We start from the raw sequence: 21,890 nt of genomic DNA on the forward strand, positions 1-21,890 counted from the left end.
CGCAGCCCGGAGAACCGACCAGCGTTTGAAGGACCCAGTATAAAATAAGCAGAGCACGGTACAAAGGATAACAGAGTTTAATGAACATAACAGTGCTGTGAAAAAATACAAACAAATAAGTGCGCGGTCTGGCGTGGCGGATTTGCGGTGTGCTCCCAGCAGCACAAAACGGTCCGGAGCCAGAACCAGTTCGGACCCAAGGACCCCGCCGACACCCCCCAGGTGGCCGCGACAAACCGAGTCTGTGAAAGAAGGAATCCTTATGTGAGTCCACACTCAACACACAGAGAGACCACTCAAAGGTGTACAAACAGCAAACACTTCCTGGCTTAATTGCAAATCAGCTTCCCACCCTGCAGGCATAGAACACCCTGTTCACAAAACTCCACTGCAGTGGAAGCTGATTTAAACGACCAGCATGCAGCTCAATATAATAAAGGTGTGAGGGACACCACATTTACTGACTGTGTAAATGTTAGTCACAAAATCTAACGTACCTCAGGAAGTGTGCTGACGAGCGTGAGACCTCACCCCCTCCTCTTTCACAGACCATGCATCAAACCTGGACGTTCTCTGCATCCACTGATGATGAGATGGCTCTTGAGACGACGATCTCACCCGTCTGGTCACAAGGTCGAGTCTCTGGCAAATACACACTGTGTACTCCAGTCTTAAATGCCACCATGTTCCAATCCATGTAGATGCACCACAGCTGTGAGTCCTGACGAGCCGCAGGTGATCAGCCTCAGGTGATCAGGGTGAGGTCCTGATAAACTCAGCTACACAGCCACTCAGTCCCAAATGCAAGCCACCTGGAAGGAAAAACAAAAGACAGAAACAAAAAGGCAGCCAGGCCCCCCCAGCCATACAACAGTTATTTTGGTTTTTAACATTACATTTATAGTTGAAAATGTGTATCAGGGCTACAAATTTAAAAATGCATAATTTTTTAACATTGCACGGGTTGTTTCTGATCTTGTCTGAGTGTGGATGAGTTATTTATTTTGTGTGTTGCCAGTATTTCAAGCCGCTGAATATCCGTGTGGTGCTTGTGGGTGTGGAGATTTTTAAAACGGAGAACCCCTTTAATGTGGAAGGATCTGCTGGAGATGCGTTAGGGGGCTTTGTGAAGTGGAGACAGGACACACTGTTACCAAATATCAGGAATGACAACGCTCAGCTGGTTATGTAAGTACTTTTCTTACTGTGTACCATTTTTATGGAAACATCTGCAGGTTGAGATGAAGCCATCTGATTCTGTTGAGTCTTTTAAATGCAGACTGAAGGTTCATCTCTCCTCTTTGACATATGAGTTGGGCATCTTTTGTTTTTTGTATGTATTTGACCGGCGCTGTACTGTGCTGTAGTTTTTTTGTTGTTATGAATTGACATTTTTTTAAGTTTTACTGTTTTCTACTGTTTGTCTAATTTAGATTGTTTTAAATTATTGTAAATATATATGTTAAAGGGGCAGCACGGTGGCTTAGTGGTTAGCACTGTTGCCTCACAGCAGTGTTGTCAAAGTAACTTGAAAAGTTACTTTTTTAGTTGCTTTATACAGTTACTTTATGCAGTTACTTCATTAGCATCCTTATGCAATTACTTTATTAGAAGCTGCCGAAAACGTGCAACTAATAAGTAATGTAACTAATAAGGTAACTTGTAATCTAACTTTGTTACTCTTAAGATTGAGTACTAAATCTTAAAAATAACCAAGTTAGATGAGTTACTTTATTAATTACATCCAGCAACTGCTGACAAGTTGTAGCAAGCTGCTAATGAATTAACTGTATAAAGTAACTAATGAAGTAACTTTGAAAAGTTACTTTTTTAGTTGCTTTATACAATTACTTTATGCAGTTACTTCATTAGAAACTTTATGCAATTACTTTATTAGAAGCTGCTGAAAACTTGCAACTAATAAGTAATGTAACTAATAAGGTAACTAGTAATCTAACTTTGTTACTCTTAAGATTGAGCACTATTAAGATTGAACACTAAATCTTAAAAATAACCAAGTTAGATTATGAGTTACTTTATTAATTACATTCAGTAACTGCCGACAAGTTGTCTGCAGCTGCTAATTAATTAACTGTATAAAGTAACAGTAAAATATAACTGTATAAAGTAACTAATGAAGTAACTTTTCAAAATTACTTTGGCGATACTGCCTCACAGCAAGAAGGTCATGGGATTGATGCCCACCTGTGGCCCTCCTGTATGGAGTTTGCATCTTCTCCTGTGGTTGTGTGGGTTTCCTCCAGGTGCTCCGGCTTCCTCCCACATCCAAAGACATGCAGGTTAGGTGGACTGGAAACTCTAAATTGTCCGTAGGTGTGCATATGTTTGTTTGTCTATATGTGGCCCTGTGACACACTGGCGTCGTGTCCAGGGTGTACCCCACCTCACGCCCCATGACTGCTGAGTTAGGCTCCAGCCCCCCGTGACCCCTAATTAAAGTAAGCAGCTGAAGATTAGTGAGTGTAGGTTAAAGCACTTTGAACTGCAACTTGGTCCTAAAAAGTGCAATATAAATAGTTGTTGTTGTTGTTGTTGTTGTATTATATGTTAACAACTGTGTTTAATTACCTGAGCAACATAACGTGTTGTGGTATGAAATTTGACATAATTGTCTTTTTGGTTGTCCTTGTTTTGTCAGCGGTCGGCCGCACCCTTATGGAGCTGTGGTGGGTTTGGCTTTTGTGAGCACCATCTGTTCTGCGGCCCATTCAGGGGCAATCAACGTGGTGAGTTCAAGTTCCTTTTAACATTTAGTGATCCCTGACACCCCTGGTGCTTTTGTTTATCCGATACCATGATGTGCGTCATTCACGATTTTGTAACTGCCATGAGAGACAAAAAGGTCAGACAAAGTAGGGAGAGGAGTGGGAGAAGGGGATTTATATATTTTATTCTGGAGCTGTGTTCAGTTCCGCAGAAAGTGATCAATCGGTATGATTCACACAAAGCAGTCCAGGGACAGCGGCTGTGTGAGCCTGTCGGTGCCACATTGGTGCTGGTTCACTGAAGTATCAATTGAGTAGTAAATCAGTACACTTCTTAATACGTCCTACATTATGATCATAGACTGGACAAAGAATGTGTGACATCATCAAAACCCCATAAAAATATGTCAGGTAGGTAGGGCTTGGGTTTGTTTGTTTCTTTTTTTTGTTGGGGGGCGTTTAATGTGTAGGTGGGAGTGCTGCCCACGCTGAATCTCAGACTTTATTTCAGTTGATTTCTGTTTACATATTTTGAGATTGATCTAGTGCACATCAATATACTTTACAGAAATGGTTATTAAACTTACCAGTTAAATTCACATCTTTCTAGTGACAAAACGTATGGTGATGGCAGTTCTTGATAGCTTGCTACATCCTTGAACTGGGTTGACTTGCCTAGTCTGGGTCACATTGCCCTGTAAAGAGAGAAATGTTCTTGACAAACCTCTCATTTCACCTCTTGAATAAAAATTTTATCTGACTAAAACTGGAAGCCAGCTGGCTCGGGGTTAATTGAAGCATTACATGACTTGGAAATAGTCTTATGTTTTCAGAGTTCTTCCTCGTGGTGAAATTTCAGTGGTGAAAAAATGAAAGCATCCCATGGGTCAGTATGGTTTGTTTGTTTGTTTGGTTTGAGATAATAAAAAAATCTTGTGATTGAACATGTTAATGAACAAGGGTGAATTGGCCATTGGGGTACCAGAATTTTCCCGACGGGGCGATCAAAATGGGCCGATGGCTGCGTTTTTTTTTTTGGGGGGGGGGGGGGGGGGGGGGGGTTGCTGCACCTTACCATGGTAACTCGCCCAACCCAGGGAGAGAGACATGCACCAGCCCACAGAGCTCAGCTGCAGCCTGCAGACACAAAACATAGGCTCAGTGGCTTGTCTGTCAAAAGAATACCTGACCCAATTGTGGCCCTTTGATAGGCTACAGAGGCCCAGGAATCCCACGCACGTATGTTCTAGACCTCTCTTGTCCAATCAACTTTTCATGATGAGAGAGAGAGGAAAACAACACAGCAGAACATGAAAATCAAAGCAAGTCACAAAATGGAGAAAAAAGAGAAAAGCACTGCAGAAAAACTGAGGGGGAAAAAGCTCTTATGACTGATGCTCCTAAGAGCAGAAAAATTTCACAGATGTTTGATACGGGGGCCAGTCTGGCAGGGGTGCCTGCAGTTCCCTCTCAGCAGCAGCAGATGGAGTCTGAGTCAGACAGTGAGTTTAGATAACTCAATCTAATTATCTAAAGCATTGGGAAAAATATCATATTCATATGCTGGTTTACTGATTAGTTGCATTTATTAATAACCACTGAACCACTATTTTATACTTTCATCAAAGAATGCCACACATAATTGCAGAGCTGCAAGCTTATAACTCACAGTGTGATGTGTTTTGAGCATATAGATCTGCTATTTTCACAATTTTTATAATTTATGTTGTTCTAGGCCAGAATATTAAATGATAATTAACGAACTGCAAGGTCTGTACGGGGAAATATCAGGCCGATGCGTTGTCAGTACGGATCAAGCATTAGCGAGGCCATTGCGAAAAACACGGAGGTCTGACATCCCCGTACAGACCAAGCAAGTGAGGTTAGTAATTCATTCATCATATGGCTATTTTATTTATATGTAAGTCCCTTCGGCTGCTCCCTTGTTTGCACTCGGGGTCGCCACAGCAAATCCAAGGTGGATCTGCATGTTGAATTGGCACAGGTTTTACGTTGGATGCCCTTCCTGACGCAACTCCATATTACATGCAGAAATGTGGCAGGGGTGGGACTTGAACCCAGAGCCTTCTAGAATGAAACCAAGTGCATTAACCACTTGGCCACCACCCCTGCTATTGGCCACCACCCCTGCTTATTTAATTTATATACAGTGAGGAAAATAAGTATTTGAGCACCCTGCGATTTTGCAAGTTCTCCCATTTAGAAATCATGGAGGGGTCTGAAATTTTCATCTTAGGTGCATGTCCACTGTGAGAGACATAATCTAAAAAAAAATCCTGAAATCACAATGTATAATTTTTTAAATAATTTGTTTGTATGTTACTGCTACAAAATGTTACTGTTACAAAATAAGTATTTGAACACCTGTGAACACAAGTGGGAGAACTTGCAAAACCGCAGGGTGTTCAAATACTTATTTTCCTCACTGTATTTATGTGTATATATATATATATATATATATCAACACACAAACCTACAGTATCACCTGGCTGTGAAAGCTGCTGACAGCTCGTAGTCCGACTTGTTCGCTTCACCTCCATGAAGAACTTAACAGATGGTCCTGACGTTAGCTGCTAAACTTTCAATCCGTGTGTTTTTTCAGATGCTGTTTAGACATTTATGGAGTATCTTTGTCTGACTTCATTTTTCTAATCGTGTTTTTAGCTTCCTGGTTTGTAATGAAAACACGCGTTGCAGACCGATTGTCATGATAACCAGTCCAGATATGGGAAATGTCTAACCAGTAACCAGCCAATCAGAGTGCGCGTAGCATCGCAGCCATTTAATAAAAAGGGATATTGTTCAGTATAGTAGTGTTATTAAGATGTGTGTTTGTGGTATTACATGTACTTAAACTGGGGGTTAGTTGGCACAGTATCTGCACACAGATTATAGTGGTGGGCCAATCTGGACCAAAACCGAATCTGGACCAAAGGCCAAATTTTTGTCCTCGTCCAGCCCTGTTAATGACATCGAGGAAAAAAGCGACATTCAGTTTAAAGTATAAAACAACAAGACTAATTAAATTCCTTTACTTGTTTCATTTGTATTTTTGGTGTCTGTCTTTCACTGCCTGCCACTTGGAAAGGCCTTGGCGCGTTTCTATACTGACCACAAAGTACATTTTAGTTGTGACTGAGGGACTCTACGCTCCGGGTAAAGCATGTCCACATTAAAGGAAGCCGGACCAAACGTGGCCAACAGGACGGTGCATCAGGCGCTGCACGGAGTTGTTGCTGCTGCTTTCTGAGAAACATCGCTCAGATCATCATGTTTTATTTATAAATTTATTATTTAAAAATATATTAAATGGCTGTGGATTTCACAGCACAGATGTATGATATGAAGAGAATTTACTCAGAGGTTTTCCACAGTTAAACAACACCCCCCACTGGCAAATGCTGCTTTGGTACAAATGCTTGTTACAGTAGTGTTCAGAATAATAGTAGTGCTATGTGACTGAAAAGATTAATCCAGGTTTTGAGTATATTTCTTACTGTTACATGGGAAACAAGGTACCAGTAAATTCTCAAAAATCCAACAAGACCAAGCATTCATGATATGCACACTCTTAAGGCTATGAAATTGGGCTATTAGTATAAAAAAAGTAGAAAAGGGGGTGTTCACAATAACAGTAGCATCTGCTGTTGACGCTACAAACTCAAAACTATTATGTTCAAACTTCAAAGTTAGCTTTTTTAGCAAACTTGTGAATCACTAAACTCGTATTTAGTTGTATAACCACAGTTTTTCATGATTTCTTCACATCTGCGAGGCATGGAGTCAGCCAACTTGTGGCACCTTTCAGCTGTTATTCCACTCCAAGATTCTTTAACAACATTCCACAATTCACTCACATTTCTTGGTTTTGCTTCAGAAACAGCTTTTTTGATGTCACCCCACAAGTTCTCAATAGTATTTAGGTCCGGGATTGGGCAGGCCACTCCAAAACATTAATTTTGTTGGTTTGGAACCAAGATTTTGCTTGTTTACTAGGGTGCTTGGGGTCATTGTCTTGTTGAAACACCCATTTCAAGGGCATGTCCTCTTCAGCATAAGGCAACATGACCTCTTCAAGTATTTTGACATATCCAAACTGATCCATGATACCTGGTATGTGATATATAGGCCCAACACCATAGTAGGAGAAACATGCCCATATCATGATGCTTGCACCACCATGCTTCACTGTCTTCACTGTGAACTGTGGCTTGAATTCATAGTTTGGGGGTCGTCTCACAAACTGTCTGCGGCCCTTGGACCCAAAAATTTTACTCTCCTCAGTCCACAAAATATTCCTCCATTTCTCTTTAGGCCAGTTGATGTGTTCTTTGGCAAATTGTAACCTCTTCTGCACATGTCTTTTATTTAACAGAGGGACTTTGCGGGGGATTCTTGCAAATAAATTAGCTTCACACAGGCGTCTTCTAACTGTCACAGCACTTACAGGTAACTCCAGACTGTCTGTGATCATCCTGGAGCTGATCAATGGGTGAGCCTTTGCCATTCTGGTTATTCTTCTATCCATTTTGATGGTTGTTTTCTGTTTTCTTCCTCGCGTCTCTGTTTTTTTTGTTTTGTTTTTTTTTTGTCCTGTTTAAAGCATTGGAGATCATTGTAGATGAACAGCCTATAATTTTTTGCACCTGCGTATAGGTTTTCCCCTCTCCAATCAACTTTTTAATCAAACTATGCTGTTCTTCTGAACAATGTCTTGAACGTGCCATTTTCCTCAGGCTTTCAAAGAGAAAAGCATGTTCAACAGGTGCTGGCTTCATCCTTAAATAGGGGACACCTGATTCACACCCGTTTGTTCCACAAAACTGACAAACTCACTGACTGAATGCCACACTACTATTATTGTGAACACCCCTTTTTATGCTTTTTTTTACTAATAGCCCAATTTCATAGCCTTAATAGTGTGCATATCATGAATGCTTGGTCTTGTTGGATTTGTGAGAATCTACTGAATCTACTGGTACCTTGTTTCCCATGTAACAATAAGAAATATACTCAAAACCTGGATAAGTCTTTTTAGTCACATAGCACTACTATTATTCTGAACACTACTGTACATTCTGATAATATTTCAAGGTCATGAAACTGACAGAGTCTAGATTTGTGAATCACAAGCCATACGTCTGGTAAAATGGGCCCAACTCAAACAATATGATAATATGCATATTACCAACCTATAACAAGAACTTGTACCAAGTTTCACAAAATTCCTCCTAAAAATGTGAGAGGAGCTGATTTCTGAATGCTTATACCCTTTATGGAACAGACGGGCAGACAGATGGAAATCACCACAACATAATCTCCGTTCGGGCATACAGCCACCGGGGGTAAAATGTGAATCAAGTATTAACACCACCTCCAGGTCCCTCAAACAGAAAGTGTTTTATGAACATCTGTAGATGCAGACAGCAGCAGGAGTTTGAGTGACGTCACTGACTTCATAGCCCTGTCACACCTTGACAATTTAGCCAGCGTATGTCGTCTTGTGAAGAATTTGGCAAATACGCTGGCTGTGTCGAAAGAGAAATGGCAAGACATTTAATTTAATGCGCTTGGTGTGGACAAAGTGAAGCAAATATACTTTATTTATTTATTTATTGGTGGCAAAATAGCTTGGGTCACGCATGTGGAATAGTCAGTCGGGTAACAGAAATAAGAATTTTTTTTCAAATTTGCCGAAGTGGTATTCTGCAATATTTAATGTCAAAGCCTATTTTTGCACATATTTTGATAAAAGTTACACTGTCGGTATGCATGTGACCTGTATATTTGTTTTTTTGACTGATTTGACTGTCAATCTATGTGAACAGTATATATACATTTGGCAAGAAAAAAAAAAGCTAAAAAGTGTCAGTTTGGAATAATGACCATTCAGCTGTGAATTTTGTCCTGCCAGTTTTTTTTTTAAATCTCATATCAACTTTACAGGTGACATGTCCTTTTTCGAGGTGCAGATATGTGTAAAATATCACTGATTGTGATTGTGTTTTATGGCGAAAGCACCAAATTTGGCAGACATTTTTAATTATATATATATATATATATATATGGTGCGGTGCGGCGGCACAGGAAAAACACCTCCGTGTTGATAACCATTTGTAAAATCCAGGCGGCTTTTGATGGCTTTCAGTGGAGTGAGTATATGAGAAATTGTTTAACAGCTGGACATGTTCCAACTTGTCCTTAAGGCTTCCAACAGAGGTGTTTTTCCTGTGGCGGAGCATCGCAGCAGCTGCGAGCCGACGCTGCAATCCGTCCGCACGTCTTTCATTAAAAAAATCTCCTTTAACAGTGGAATATCCAGATAAAATGCTGAAACCGACTTCTTCTGAAACTTCTCTGTTCTCTCACGACGTCCTGGATCAATAGAGCCTGAAATGTGGAGGTTTTCAGCTTGAAACAGGCTGACGACGGCGCCTGAGAGTGCTGCACGACGTCTCGCACCGTGGGAAGTCCTTAAAGCGACAGTATCACCTCAAAATCTCTCATCAGCCGTTAAAATTTTCACCGAAAACCAGCTTAATTTTTCGAACCGTGTCCACTTCGATGTGTCTCACAGGTTTAGAAAACATTTTGATCAAACAAAGCGCCAGTCTCTCAGCAACTTCTCAGACAAAGGAATTCCGACGAGGGGCTGGACGACTCCTCCCACAAGGAGTGCTCACAGGCGAATGACGTCACCGACAGGCGTGGAAAAACTCACGCATGCGCACGAGGGTTCAAGTATGTCTGACGTAAAAACATATGATTGAAATCCATATAGGTTTTTGAAAAAAAATAAAAAGGACCTATACTTTATGGACAGCCCTCGTATGTATATATATATATATATATATACACACGAGATCTGTCAATAAAGTAACGGTCCGTTTTATTTTTTTCAAAAACTTATCTGGCTTTGTCTATCTCGGCTTTCAATGCTTACCAGTCCAGTAAGTATCAGTGAAATTGTGGAGAGCTGGACATGTCCAAACGTATCCTCTGACATGCCGAAACGGAGGTGTTTGTCTCACTTCCAAAGCGAATCGTATAGATATATATATATATATATATAATATATATATATATATATATATATATATATATATATATATATATATATATATATATATATATATAATTTAAAAAAAGAAAAGAAATTCGATATCAAGATTTTTTTTAATCAATGTAATTGTGGTTGGAATGGATTCAGTGTGGAACAAAACAGAATTCAAGCTGTTTTCTGTGTTTTTATCAGTGGTGGGCACAGTTCCGCTAATCCACTAACAGCAAATTATCAAAGCTAATGTAAGGGTCTGAGCGTCTGAGTGCCAGTAGATGGCAGTGTTCTATGCATTCTGACCCAGTTACATCAGACGGTTTTCAAATCACAACTTGACTTAGTTATGGCTTTAACAAATCGCTTTTTTTTACATATAATTAAAATGGCATATTTTACAAAAGCACATTTAAATACCAATGCACATCATGTCACATTAACGTGTTGGTTTTTACATAGAATGAATGAGTCAACCAATCAGTGTTACTGGAGGCTCATTTTCCCATAATCCCTTTGGCATCTGTCTGTTTGTTACAAAACTTCGGAGACAATACTGAAAGTTATTGATTATCTGTAGCTTCCGATAAATTTTTGTGTGGTTTATCTGTTTAGCTTTATAAAAGATAACTTTTCAGTTAGCTGATCATCTGTTATCAAAGATAACTTTTTGGCTAGCTGTGTCCACCCCTGGTTTTCATAAGGTGTGATGATAAACATGGACGTACAACCAACATGCAAAACATCTTCCACACTCAGTTCATTCCAACCACAGTTATTGTACTGACTGAAAAAATGAGCTCAGCTTGATGCTGAAATTTTCTCAGTATATTCAATATTTGTGAAAATGTGGTGCTTTTACTATAAAACACACACAGTTGTTTCTATCTGCTCTGCTTTTTAATGTAATTTGATGCATTGTTTCATGTCCTGAGTCCATAAAATTAAGATTTGTTTAAACGTATGTATGTATTTCAGTCACTAACATGTTTCTGTGAATAGACAACACAGGATATTACCTGTGTGTGTGTGTGTGTGTGTGTGTGTGTGTGTGTGTGTGTGTGTGTGTGTGTGTGTGTGTGTGTGTGTGTGTGTGTGTGTGTGTGTGTGTGTGTGTGTGTGTGTGTGTGTGTGTGTGTGTGTGTGTGTGTGTGTGTGTGTGTCACTCTCCATAGTTCAGTGGCAACAATCTGGTCTATTTCTCCACTGTGGTGGCCCATGAGATGGGTCATAACCTGGGTATGAAACACGACGGTTCAAACTGTGTCTGTGGAACATCAAAAGGCTGCATCATGTCACACGGGTAAAGAAACTCACCCAATTCTTCTCGACTTAAATCTGTTTCTATGACTCTTTCAATGAATGCTTTTGTAAATTTACATTTTCACTTGCATGTGAAAATGGGGGGGGGTGTTTGATTTTTTTTTTTTTTTAACTGGGTTTGAGTTTTATTCACAGTTTTGTAGTTGTTAAAGGAAATTTGAATGTAAGATTTTCTTTACTTGTATTTTTAAGTCTCACCACTATTTACAATGCACTAGTATGCAGGATATGGTTCGGTTTCATTGTTGATGCCATAACTCAATAATAGCACATGATGGGCACTTGATACTTACACCACAGGTACCACCTGGAGTGTGGATACGTTGATCAAATTTTCAAGTTGTTTAGTAGATATATTTGCATATTAATGATGGTGAAGTGATTTTTCTTTCAATCAATCAATCAATCAACTTTTTTCTTATATAGCGCCAAATCACAACAAACAGTTGCCCCAAGGTGCTCCATATTGTAAGGCAAGGCCATACAATAATTATGAAAAACCCCAACGGTCAAAACGACCCCCTATGAGCAAGCACTTGGCAACAGTGGGAAGGAAAAACTCCCTTTTAACAGGAAGAAACCTCCAGCAGAACCAGGCTCAGGGAGGGGCAGTCTTCTGCTGAGACTGGTTGGGGCTGAGGGAAAAAAACAGGAAAAAGACATGCCGTGAAGGGGGGCAGAGATCGATCACTAATGATTAAATGCAGAGTGATGCATACGGAGCAAAAGAGAAAGAAACAGTGCATCATGGGAAGCCCCCCACAATCTACGTCTAAAGCAGCATAACTAAGGGATGGTCCAGGGTCACCCGATCCAGCCCTAACTATAAGCCTTAGCGAAAAGGAAAGTTTTAAGCCTAATCTTAAAAGTAGAGAGGGTATCTGTCTCCCTGATCTGAATTGGGAGCTGGTTCCACAGGAGAGGAGCCTGAAAGCTGAAGGCTCTGCCTCCCATTCTACTCTTACAAATCCTAGGAACTACAAGTAAGCCCGCAGTCTGAGAGCGAAGCGCTCTAATGAGGTAATATGGTACTACGAGGTCCCTAAGATAAGATGGGACCTGATTATTCAAAACCTTATAAGTAAGAAGAAGAATTTTAAATTCTATTCTAGAATTAACAGGAAGCCAATGAAGAGAGGCCAACACGGGTGAGATATGCTCTCTCCTGCTAGTCCCCGTCAGTACTCTAGCTGCAGCATTCTGAACCAACTGAAGGCTTTTTAGGGAACTTTTAGGACAACCTGATAATAATGAATTACAATAGTCCAGCCTAGAGGAAATAAATGCATGAATTAGTTTTTCAGCATCACTCTGAGACAAGACCTTTCTGATTTTAGAGATATTGCGTAAATGCAAAAAGGCAGTCCTACATATTTGTTTAATATGCGCTTTGAATGACATATCCTGATCAAAAATGACTCCAAGATTTCTCACAGTATTACCAGAGATCAGGGAAATGCCATCCAGAGTAACGATCTGGTTAGACACCATGCCAATCCTTTACTTGAGAAAACTATAAGATGGTCTCCATATCCACAATGTGTGCATATTATGAAGAGATTATCCCAGCAGTCATAGGGCATGAGGCGGGGTGCAGCCTGGACAGGACGCCAGTCTGTCGTGGGGCCTCATATAGACACGCAAACACAGTCACACCCGCACGCACACCTACGGACAATTTTAAGTTTCCATCAACCTAACCTGCATGTCTTTGGATGTGGGAGGAAGCCGGAGCACCTGGAGGAAACCCACGCTAACACAGGGAGAACATGCAAACTCCCACACAGAAAGGCCACGGGTGGGAATCGATCACATGGTCTTCTCGCTGTGAGTAAACAGTGCTAACCACTAAGCCAACGTGCTGCTCCATTTAAATGTATTCTAAGATATAATTTTCCCAGCTGATTACCTGCCCCAGGGTGGGTTGAATTCAGACTGAAATTAACCAACAAAGCTGTCCCCTACAATTATCCCAGATTCCAGAGAACTGTTAGGGCGTGACTAAAGCTGCTACAACTACCGCTACTTACAAAAATGAAGGGGTATAAAGTTCAAAGGAAAAAGAAGAGAATAGAAAAATATGACACCAACCTTTTTGCGATGATGATGCAGCAGCACAAAAATATCTCTCCCATTAACTACTACTATTCTAAGGCACCCTCAGTGCAAGAAGGAATGATACCACAGGTTCCTCCCTGCTGCTGTCAGACTGTACAATAACACTGTGAAATAACCAGGGTTGGGTAGGATTACTTTGAAATGTAATCCAAAAGTAATCAGATTACAAGTAATCCAAATGTATGTACGTACATACATGTAAACCACATGTATTCTTTCAAAGTAATCCTACCCAACCGTGGAAATAACCACATGCAATAATATGTCCACAAATCACGTGCAGTATTAATATGTCCACAAATCATGTGCAGTATTAATATGTCCACAAATCATGTGCAATAACAACTCGTTTACAAATCCCTGCACTAATGTCACCTTATCACATCTAAATTCCACTAAGATGCTCCTGTCTTTTTCAGTCATGTTTATGTATGCATATGTACTTGTGCATGTACATATATAGATTCTATTTCTACCTCATTTTCTTATTTTATTGTATTGTTACAAGTATTATTATTATTGCTTATCCTTGCACACGCTGTTTAATGCACATCTTCCTCTACTCGCACCCGTCTTGTGTGTTTTTTTAAGAGCTGACATAACGTGAATTTCTCAACTGTGAGATCAATAAAGTCTTATCTTATCTTATCTATTACTACTGCTACTGCTAAAGTGATCAATAGCCTATGCCACTCCCCCTATGTCAAAGTATATGTGTGCCAAGTTTGGCTCAATTCTGAGGTGCCATTTGGACCAGAGAACTACTACAACCCCAATTCCAAAGAAGTTGGGACATTGTATGAAATGTAAATAAAAACAGAATACAATGATTTACAAATCCTCTTTAACCTATATTCAATTGAATACACCACAAAGACAAGATACGTAATGTTCAAACTGATAAACGTTATTGTTTTTGTGCAAATATTTGCTCATTTCAAAATGGATGCCTGCAACACGTCTCAAAAAACCTGGGACAGTGGTATGTTTACCACTGTGTTACATCACCTTTCCTTTTAACAACACTCAGTAAGCATTTGGGAACTGAGGACACTAACTGTGATAGTCATGACTGGGTATAAAAGGAGCATCCCCAAAAGGCTCAGCCGTTCACAAGCAAAGATGGGGCGAGGATCACCACTTTGTGAACAACTGCATGAAAATAGTCCAACAGTTTAAGAACAATGTTTCTCAGTGTTCAGTTGCAAGGAATTTAGGGATTCCATCATCTACAGTCCATAGTATAACCAGAAGATTCAGGGCATCTGGAGAACTTTCTACACATAAGCGGCAAGGCTGAAAACCAACATTGAATGCCCGTGACCTTTGATCCCTCAGGTGGCACTGCATTAAAAACCGACATCATTGTGTAAATGATCTTACTGGGTGGGCTCAGGAACACTTCAGAAAACCATTGTCAGTTAACACAGTTCATCGCTACATCTACAAGTGCAAGTTAAAACTCTACCATGCAAAGCGAAAGCCATACATCCAACAACATCCAGAAACACCGCCGCCTTCTCTGGACCCAAGCTCATTTGAAATGGACAGACACAAAGTGGAAAAGTGTGCTGTGGTCTGATGAGTCCACATTTCAAATTGTTTTTGGAAATCATGGATGTTGTGTCCTCTGGACATAAGAGGATAAAGACCATCCAGATTGTTGCCAGCATCTGTGATGGTATGGGGGTGTGTTAGTGCCCATGACATGGACAAATTACACATCTGTGATGGCACCATCAATGATGAAAGGTTACATCCAAGTTTTGGAGCAGCACATGCTGCCATCCAAGCAACGTCTTTTTCAGGGACGTCCCTGCTTATTTAAACAAGACAATGCCAAGCCACATTCTGCACATGTTACAACAGCATGGCTTCCTCGTAAAAGAGTGTGGGTACTAGACTGGCCTGCCTGCAGTCCAGACCTGTCGCCCATTGAAAATGTGTGGTGCATTATGAAATGAAAAATACGGCAATGGAGACCCCGTACTGTTGAACAACTGAAGTCATACATCAATCAAGAATGTGAAAGAATTCCACCAACAAAACTTCAACAATTAGTGTCCTCAGTTCCCAAACACTTATTGAGTGTTGTTAGAAGGAAAGGTGATGTAACACAGTGGTAAACATACCACTGTCCCAGCTTTTATGAAACATGTTGCAGGCATTCATTTCAAAAATATTTGTACAAAACAATAAAGTTTATCAGTTTGAACATTAAATATCTTGTCTTTGTGGTGTATTCAACTGAATATAGGCTGAAGAGGATTTGCAAATCATTGTATTTTGTTTTTATTTACATTTTACACAACATCCCAACTTCATTGGAATTGGGGTGGTACCCCCACTACAACTATTAAAGTGAAAACCCACACACACGCGCGCGCACACACACACACACACACAGTAATTTCTATATACCTTGTAGATGTGACTTAAGTTACGAATGTGAGTTTTCATTTTAGATTTATTGTTGAACCTCTGCAGCACAAGTTTCAGCGACTGCAGTGAAAGAGACTTTGAGAACCTGATCCTCCGTGGAGGAGGCCTGTGCCTGAAAAACCAGCCCTCCCTGTCGGATGTGGTCAGTATTCCTAAATGTGGCAATGGGCTCCTGGAGAAAGGAGAAGAGTGTGACTGTGGCACTCCAGAGGTAAAGTCTTACCTACCAGACAGAGTTTAAGTGCACGCTTGTTCACATGTCTAAGATTTTATTTATTAAAGTGGTCTTTCAAATGGAATGGAACCCAGTGGTTCACAATATGGGGGTTGAGACCCTCCCAGTGAGTCACAAGACGGCAGCACAAGAAGAACAATTGGTGGCATCTTTTGTCGGCACTCTAACATTAGAATAAATTGACCCTAATTTTTGGTATACACAAAGGTAACGACCCAACAGCCATGGAGTTATCTAAAATGTGTGTGTGTGTGTGTGTGTGTGTGTGTGTGTGTGTGTGTGTGTGTGTGTGTGTGTGTGTGTGTGTGTGTGTGTGTGTGTGTGTGTGTGTGTGTGTGTGTGTGTGTGTGTGTGTGTGTGTGTGTGTGTGTGTGTGCGCACATCCATCTGGGTCACTGGCAACAGTCAACCTTTGAGGGTAAAAATCAACAACAAGGTAAAAAGTTAAGGTTGTGTTTACAATAAAACTCGGTTTCCTCATGCTGTGAAATTTAATTTAATTTAATTTAGACCCGAGAACAAGTCACAAGTTACTGAAATCCTTGGTTAAACTGGTCACAACCTGCTTAAGTTCATTCTAACCATATTTCAAAAGTCACCAAAATGATGCCAAGTTGCCGTTATTCACTCAGTAACACAGTCATTGTAAAAACCCCAACAACTAAAACCAAAAGTTGTCACCTCAAAATGTAAATGTAAGTAAAATGTGTAAATATTAGATACTTTGCAGTTTTTATTCATTTTCAAAAGTTTTAGCACCAGAACAATTATAAGAACAGAAATGTGGATGGTGAGGTTTAGAGCAGGGATTCCACGTTTTTTCACTTGGAACCCCCCTACTGGTATCAAAGAGACACTAAGCACACACATCTCCCCATGCCCTAAGAAAAGTAACATGATTAACTCCAATTTAGGGTGTAAAACTCAACACATAAATAAATTTCATTATTTTGGCACCCCTCTAAGGGGGAGCTCGGAGCCAAGGTTGGGAATTTAGAAATGAACTGAATTCCATCAAAAGCTATGTGATACAGTGTGAAAAGCTGTAGTTTGGTTTAAATTAAACAATGCGTTTAATTTTGGTGATAAACTATATAGATACAGAAACACATTTTTCCTCAGTGTTGTAACAAAACTGTTATATTTGTCAAAAGTATGCACAAAACTGTTCAGAAATGTCATTTTCAGTTTTGAAGACGATACTGCACATACGACATGTTGCGTCCTCAGTCTGGATATATAACGTTTTATATCCAGACTGAGGATGCAACATGTCCTATGTGCACTGAATTCCTGTACTTTGCCATAACTGATGGAACATGTGTCTCTTTTTTAATCTCTTTCATACAGGAATGCAAAAACGACTGCTGTGATGCTGCCACCTGTAAATTAACCAATGGCGCCACCTGTGCTCACGGAAGCTGCTGCAGCAACTGTCGGGTCAGCTTTGTGCCTGACTTCAGGCATTAATCTTGAGCTTTACCACTGCAAACTGAAAAATGTTCACACATATTAAAATAAACAGTCATATGTTAGAAATGGAGATAATACTGTAAGTTCTGGTGGTTTAAAGTGAAGGGTCTTTACGTTTAGATCAAAGTTCCTGGAACACCATGCAGAAGCTCTTTCAACACCTGTGACCTCCCTGAATTCTGTGACGGTATGAGCTCGTTCTGTCCCGACGACTTCTACATGATGGACGGCCTGAGTTGTGAGAACAACGCTGCGTACTGCTACGAGGGCCGATGTCAGACCTACGACTACCAGTGTAGACATCTGTTTGCACCAGGTACAGTTCATATCATGTCTGCAGTCAATTAAACTTGACAAACAATTGTTTTAGGGGCAGGACTCAAAATATTTACTTGTGTTATTTAGAAGCAAGCTTACGATGACTATTGATTCCACTGAAGTTGATCAGACATCATATGGATGACTGATTCACTGTGAGGTATTATTCATGTCATCAGTAATGCTGAAGAGCAGGGGTGGCCAAGTTCGCTCCTTGAGAGCCACTCTCCTGACACTCTTCGTTGTCTCCCTGCTCCAACACAAGTCTGCTAACAAGTCTTTCATTGGATTCAGGTGTGTTGGAGCAGGGAGACAACGAAGAGTGTCAGGAGAGTGGCTCTCGAGGACCGAACTTGGCCACCCCTGCTGTACAGTGAGGTTTCTGATTGAAATCTGTCTTGAAATTTTAAAAAACTTGATTTGTTAAAATTATTTTAAAAAATATTTTTGCCCAAAAAAAAAAGTTGCTCGACAAAATTTTTGTATTGCAACACTGTATTAATAAGTTGCTTCAGAGGATTCAGAGGAAACACTACGATGGTGACAAAGAGACTCATAAAGGCCACTTTGACGAAGCATGTCATCATTTTTGCTAAATTTCACCAAAAGTCATCAAAGGCCCCCTACAGACTTTGTGTAAACATGCCCGTCTGTGTCCCACCAGCACTTAGCCGTGCTAGCCAACAAAAGTCTATCAGACTTAATTTAACTTTGGTCCTGTGGATGATTGTTTTTCACAATGTCACTTTTCTTCAACGATATGTTGCTGTAATTAAAATCATAATTAGAACTGATCATTAAAATATCTGCTGAGGAAGCTAACGTGCATGTGCTAGCAACCATGCTAAATGCTGGACAAAATACTAGCTGGCGTTTAAATGATGTCTGTGAGAGACCGCGTGATTGACAGTCTTTGTGAATGATGCAACATTCTTCCAAGGTATCCTTTTGTACAACTTCTGTTGATATCTTGAGGGTCAGCAACCGAGCAACCCCGAAATAAACTTGTGCTTCATGCACCATCCCAGCTACGGCTAATCTAGTCAGTCATTCAACAGCAAGAATTTATATGAAATGATCCTGTCAGTAATACTTTAGCTTTCACATTATTTCTGTCTTGGGCAGATCCAGCAATAAAGGCAGCAGATATTTGTTTTAAGACTGCAAACGTTCGAGGAAATAGATTTGGAAACTGTGGACGTAGTGGGGGAACATTCCACGCATGTAGTCCAGAGTAAGTTTTCATTCTGCACATTCTGATTTATGGTATGAATTAAAGAGAACTCTTCATTTTCAGACATGTGCAGCCTGATAGTATGACTGAGATCCATCAAAGACAAAGTGATTGAGTCTTTAGAAAATGTATCAGTCAAGGTCAGAATTTGGGCTGAAATATTTAGACTGATCTTTCTATGAAACTGGTTAAATGAATGGCTAATTTGGGGCAGAACTGATCAAATGTCAAGTCTACAATGAATCACAAACAATGAATTTGCATGACTGTGTCAAACATGTCAGGTGTGGGTTTAGGGTTAGGTCATGCTGGGTAGGTCAGGGGGAATACATGTGGACAAATATCATATCAGTGTCCTCTTTGCAGAAACATTTGGGCAAATTCACAGACAAAACTGACATTCAAGATTATGTTTGGGCTAAAAAGATTTATCACAAATTATGATCATGTATTTTATTGACTTATGTAAACCAAATTGTCAAGTAGAAAGAGTACCACAGAAAAGATGAGTTCAGTACTTTGTTGTTATGACTGTGGCACTGACAGAGTGTTCTTTCACCACAGTAAAGCTATGTGTGGAAAGTTGCAGTGTACTAATGTGGACGCCAACAACCCCCCGAGCGGTGCTCAAGTCACCACTGAAATAATACAGGGGTCAACTTGTGTGAATGCAGACTTCCACTTGGGTACAGATGTGCTGGATCCTGCCTACGTTAACCCTGGGAGCCCGTGTGCTGAGGGAAAGGCAAGTAGAGAAACGCAGAAGTGCACAAGCCAGAGAGAAGCAGTGTAACTGGGAGCTAATGTGACAACTCGTTTGTGTGTGTGTGTGTATGTGTGTGTGTGTATATATATATATATATATATATATATATATATATATATATATATATATATATATATATATATATATATATATATATATATATATATAAAAGGATTATTAACTGACTTTGAGGTTTGTACAGGGAAATATCAGACCGATGTGTACGGACCAAGTGAAGTGAGGTCTGTGCAAAACACACAGGGATCTGATATTCCCGTACAGACCGAGCAAGTGAGGTTAATAATTCATTTATTACATGGCTATTATATATATATATATATATAAACACTCAAACTTACAGTATCACCCGAATATCAAAGCTGCTGATGGCTCATAGTCCAACTTGTTTGTTTCACCATGAAGAACTTGCTAACAGATGCTCTGGTCGTTAGCTGGCGAACTTTCAATCTGTGTGTTTTTTCAGGTGCTGTTTAGATATTTATGGAGTACGTTCATGTCTGACTTGCCTTCTGGTTTGTAAAGAAAATATGCGTTTTGGACTGATTGTCATGGAAACTGGTCCGAAATGGGAAACTATCCAACCGGTAACCAGCCGATCAGAGCGCGCATAGCGTCGTAGCCATATAATAAATATATATATATATATATATATATATATATATGATAATAGCCAAGTGGTGTGTGTGCGTGTGTGTGTGTGTGTGTGTGTGCGTGTGTGTGTGTGTGTGTGTGTGTGTGTGTGTGTGTGTGTGTGTGTTTGCACAAACACCAGGGAGAGCTGACATTTGCCATTTGGTATGCTTATGTATTTTGGGTAAAGTAATATATATATATATATAAAATTTATTTAAATGGCTGTTTCTGCAAAGTTTTGTGGTCGCTTGGAGGGGGTCTTGCCCGGGAGAAATTCAGTGTAGAACCACCACTGCCCAGGGCTTATTACACCAGCCCTTTGTACACCATTCTCCAACATTTTCTGACTCAAACAATGACAGACATACTTACCACATTTCATATCAAACAAAAATATCATAAACATAAAAAATATATCTAAATATAAAAAAAATCATATCAAACAAAAATATTTTCCTGCTTTATATGTTCATCTATCGTCAGTTTCAAAAATATTCTTAAACTGAAAAATATTCCTGAAAAATATTCCTGCGAATCAATTCACATGTCCTGATACACACATCTGTTTTCAAGCTGTTTGGGTATATTTAAGTTTAAAATTACCTTGTCATCTATGAGCCATATATTCTGACGATATTTCAAACCATTTCTGTATATTTGGGACACTGTTGTCTGTCTTGCTCTTTGCATAACCCATAAATGTTTCATTTCATCAAAATCATATTATTTATTCATGTTGATTTAATATAAAGTAGAAAGCCACTTTGTGATTTTTTTTTTTTTTTTTTTACTTTTTTGCAACATATATAAAGGTTTTATGTCACTCGTATATGTGTTTCGTATATTTCCACACAATAACTTAAAGTGGCCTCATTATTAATCTCTTCAAGAACTAATTATGTGCATCATTTACGTTACACTTTGTACATGTTTTCCAAATTTTTCATTTGGTTAACTCTTTCCTAAAATTATTTATTGTTTATTCACTTTGTCATCTTCATACCCAATCTGACTTGTTTTCTTCTACACCTTCATATGACACCTGTGTGTTGCAGATATTGGGAAATAATCAGCTGTGTCACTCACCAATATCCCACAGTTTTATTTCCCATCATATTTGTGAATTTGTTACCAATTAATGGAATGCATTTAGAAGTTGTTCTAGTAGGTTTCGTGATCAAAGGATATAAACCTTTTCCATTTATCATATCCATAAAATCAAATATAGTCATATGATTAGATATAGTAATTTAAGATCAATGTTGAAATCCCCACCAACAATAACAAACATTTTCTTTCTTTTAGCTGCTCCCACAATTCCTCCAGTCTTTCTGAAAATATTTTATTGTTTGCTCCAAGAGTGGCCCTGTAACAGAGTGGAGGCCTGTCCAGAGCGACAGGCTCCAGCCCCCCCCCACATGACCCTTACTCAGAATGAGTGGGTATAGAAAATGTAGATATAGAATGAATGAATGATCGATCCAAGGAGTCTATATGTACATGTAACAATAACAGGTTTTTTTCTA

The 21,890-nt window shown here is 39.6% G+C and overlaps 1 protein-coding gene across 1 annotated transcript in view; it reads left to right on the forward strand.

The window, feature by feature from the left end:
* LOC117531458 (disintegrin and metalloproteinase domain-containing protein 9-like) overlaps positions 1–21,890 on the forward strand; it is a 55,350-nt gene that overhangs the window by 15,827 nt on the left and 17,633 nt on the right. Inside the window, 8 exon segments of the mRNA XM_034194565.1 lie at positions 1,019–1,188; positions 2,660–2,747; positions 10,977–11,104; positions 15,730–15,895; positions 17,270–17,359; positions 17,513–17,708; positions 18,836–18,944; positions 19,509–19,689. Coding sequence (XP_034050456.1) covers positions 1,019–1,188; positions 2,660–2,747; positions 10,977–11,104; positions 15,730–15,895; positions 17,270–17,359; positions 17,513–17,708; positions 18,836–18,944; positions 19,509–19,689 — 1,128 coding nt within the window.

Source organism: Thalassophryne amazonica, chromosome 18 (genome assembly GCF_902500255.1).
Source record: "Thalassophryne amazonica chromosome 18, fThaAma1.1, whole genome shotgun sequence".
NCBI classification, from domain to species: Eukaryota; Metazoa; Chordata; class Actinopteri; order Batrachoidiformes; family Batrachoididae; genus Thalassophryne; species Thalassophryne amazonica.